The sequence below is a fragment of the Trematomus bernacchii genome, unplaced genomic scaffold (assembly GCF_902827165.1).
Source record: "Trematomus bernacchii unplaced genomic scaffold, fTreBer1.1, whole genome shotgun sequence".
Taxonomy (NCBI): domain Eukaryota; kingdom Metazoa; phylum Chordata; class Actinopteri; order Perciformes; family Nototheniidae; genus Trematomus; species Trematomus bernacchii.
In genome coordinates, this window is record NW_022988066.1 from 2,232,115 (window position 1) to 2,235,317 (window position 3,203).

At 41.1% G+C, this 3,203-nt stretch overlaps 1 protein-coding gene across 1 annotated transcript; it reads right to left on the minus strand.

Moving 5' to 3' along the window:
* Nucleotides 1–237: 237 nt before the first annotated feature.
* Nucleotides 238–2,714, minus strand: LOC117474677. The gene is made up of 3 exons (XM_034120647.1): nucleotides 2,250–2,714; nucleotides 2,104–2,137; nucleotides 238–1,761 (listed from the first exon to the last, which is right to left on the minus strand). Exons 1-3 carry the CDS (start codon nucleotides 2,469–2,471, stop codon nucleotides 1,376–1,378), a joined length of 642 nt encoding a protein of 213 aa, XP_033976538.1. The 5' UTR covers nucleotides 2,472–2,714; the 3' UTR covers nucleotides 238–1,375.
* Between the last annotated feature and the right edge of the window lie 489 nt (nucleotides 2,715–3,203).

Below are 3,203 nucleotides of genomic sequence, written 5' to 3' on the forward strand. Positions count from 1 at the left end.
AGCTAACTATAAAGCTTGAAAGCAGAGCTGCAGATTTTAATACAAATCATTTAGCGCAATGGTGTTGCCAAAGATTGACAGGGTTTGCACACATCGTTTTGTGGACATTTCAGTATTTAATTTTGAAAATACAATATTGATTATAACCACTTCAAGTAAAGGATATACATTCATCTTGAGCCACAGATGTGCAGCTTTGAACACAAGCATTGCATTTTCCTTAGTTTAGTCTGTGCTCCTCAGTTTGGGAATCACTTTTATGAGTGAGATGCCATAAAGAAATGAATGGAGGAGAAAAAGCACAAAGTTCACAAGTAGTAGCTATTGAGAAGTAATATTTTATTTTAGACGCAATAATTGGAGCATGCCCTTTGCTTCTTGTGTGAGCGTGACTTATACATCATAATAGCGGGGAATATTTGTTACATCCTGTGTCAATATCAGACAGGAGGTGTAATTTAGGTTTGTTGACTGCCCTATATACAGTAGAGGTTTTTTTCAAACCACACTGTTTGGTAAATAAACAGGAAGTGATGTACATAGTGATGTACATAGTGATGTTCCAGTTCCCGGCATAGGCTGCGTAACAGTAGGGAACTTTCCCTTACACAGGAACGTTTCATTTATTCTGCTTGAAACGTTGACGCAATCACTTTCACACTGCTTTTTATTTCAGGACAAAATATCCAAGTTTAATATGGATACATTGAAATAAATTCAACAATGTGCAAATTGTCCATAGGACTTACATGTCTTTCAAAAACAAAACATTTTCTTATTCATGAGTACACATATTAAAGATACTTTAGTAATGTGGTCATGATTTCATCACAGAGACACTTCTCATAGGACCTCCACTTAACCTCACTAGATCTAAATGAGATCCCTGAGGAGCTTGTTGGGGTTTCCGAGCAGAATTATCATCTTATATTTTATTATAACACTCAACTTTATGCGCTGAGTCATTTATATATGAAAAAAACAGAGCAAAACAGAAGTAATATAACCCAATATAGGCTTATTAAACGAGCAGTGTATTGTACATTGACACTAATGTAGTGATATCTACTTCATAATACATTTCTATTAAAACAAAAAGTATAAATATAGATACATAAATAGTTTCATCATCAAATAAATATATCATATACATATTTATACAAAATGAGGCAATTGTGTTTTCCAGATGCAGTTTGCATAAAAAAATGCAACTTCTCCTTAAAATCCTGCTTAGCTTCATGGCCTTAGTTTGCAATAAATCTGGATAAAGCTTTAAAATGAGCACCGGAGCAGGCCCATTTTCATTTAGTTGGACACTTAGAAAACACAGTTATGACCCAAAGGTCACACACGTGCAGGCAGATCAGCGTCTACATTAGTCCACGAGGAACATCCCAAGTCCTGAGGTGTTCAGCTCCAGCTTCCAGTACTCCAGTCCCTCCTTTGGTACGGTCATCTGAGTGAACAGTTTCTGCCCGTCCAATCGGCTCACTGTCCAGCACTTCCTGCTTACAGACGTTGTATCCGCCAGATCCGGAAGCTCCACCTCGCAGGTGAGTTTATCGCCCAACCTCACACTGAGGAGTCCCGCGCTACATCGGTAGGTGCAGGTGAGGTTGAGATTGATGTATATGAAGTAGTTCCCCACCTGTTTGGCCTTCAACGAATGCGTATCTTCCTCAAACTGGAAGTTGCTTCCCACGGACAGCCCAGCACCATATTTGATTTGAGACAATTCCATGGTGGAGTTCTGCAGCTTGCCTATAGGAAGAGACAAATACAACTCATTTAGATGATGTTTACAAAGGGCAACAACAGGCTTCATAACACTGTAGCATTATTTTCTGGTGTTTTTTTTAGTAAAGACTGACATGATTTGGAAAAGCTAAGAAATCATCTGTGAAATCTTTATAGTGTGATTTAGTGATGCAAACGATATTTAAAGTTTGGATATTACACTGGCATGAAGAGGAGAAAATGTATTTAGGATATGGCTTTCATTTAATAATGAATCATCATTAGCATGCCTACTCAGAATTTTTTTTGTATGATTGTGTGAATCTGTTCCTTATATGTACGAGACATTAAATATATTTAACTTACTTGTCTTGGCTTCCAGATAGGCAAAGTTCTGCATCTGTTGACAAAATAAAAATAAATATGGATTAAAATGTGCATAGGACAAGTCAAACTCCAAAAAAGAAGGAAACAATAGGTAACTTTTACATTTCATGAGCAGAAGTCTTTACCTTGTATGCTGAGCCAGGTGTGTCTCGTGTCAGCCTTGACGTCCTGGGATCAGATGAAGGACGCTGGGTCTCCAGCTCGGACCGCAGCTCCATCACCACCATCACTCCGCCGGCGGCCAGAGCTACCACCGCCACAAGTAGAAAAATGGTGGACACGACGAGGAAAACGTCCAGGCAGCTTCCACGGCGGCGGCCGCTCTTCTGAAGAGACTCAACGTCCATTGCTTTATCTTGGTGTCTCTTTAGTCTGTTGTAGGATGCTTGAGCTTCAGGGTCCACAGCGTCCGGTTAACTTAGAGAATAAAAGGGTCCAGGGGCTCGATGGTTTACTGCCAAAAAGATAGTCCTCTTGATATCCAGAGTTCACTCGGCGTCTTGATGTGATAGCTGTGAGCATGCTTTTTATACTGGACTCATAAACTCATGTGCAGTTTCATACACAGAGGAAAAACGCGGAAGTCATGGGTTTCCCTCTCGGCTCATCACACACACGCCCCCTCCTGAGCAGCGTGTAGTTGAAGTGAGAAAACGAGACTTTCCGCGGCTCTCCCTGATTGAGCAAGGGCTGCCCAGAGGTAGCGCGCGCGGTGGAAAACGAAAGGGAAGGAAACCTGCGCAGCCTCCAGTCTCACTACACATACTCTACATTCCGACACAGTCAAACACATGCTTTCACTCTCAACGTTCAACCTCACAGCGCTGGCGAAAGTGGCACAATAGAGATAATGCAAACATAATGGGAATTTGGCCTTGAAAGCCTAAATGGAAAAGTATTTGGCCTTTGGGGCAAAGGGAATGGTGCGTGTGTGAAATGCAATGAGAGGTTTGGGTTTTCCTCGAGTGTGTATTTCGTCAGCGAATGGAAACTCAAACTGGTATTACTGCAGGTGTGTTTACCTTGCGTAATTGTGGGCCCTACTCTGTGTGTGTGTGTGTGTGTGTGTGTGTGTGTGT

What these genes read in the sequence shown, in the direction of transcription:
- LOC117474677 (XM_034120647.1), bottom strand. Translation starts at nt 2,471, where the DNA reads ATGGACGTTGAGTCTCTTCAGAAGAGCGGCCGCCGCCGTGGAAGCTGC. An exon ending in CACCTGGCTCAGCATACAAG is followed by an intron (nt 2,138 to 2,249) that starts GTAAAGACTTCT and finishes TTTTGTCAACAG; the next exon opens with ATGCAGAACTTTGCCTATCT. An exon ending in CTATCTGGAAGCCAAGACAA is followed by an intron (nt 1,762 to 2,103) that starts GTAAGTTAAATA and finishes CTCTTCCTATAG; the next exon opens with GCAAGCTGCAGAACTCCACC.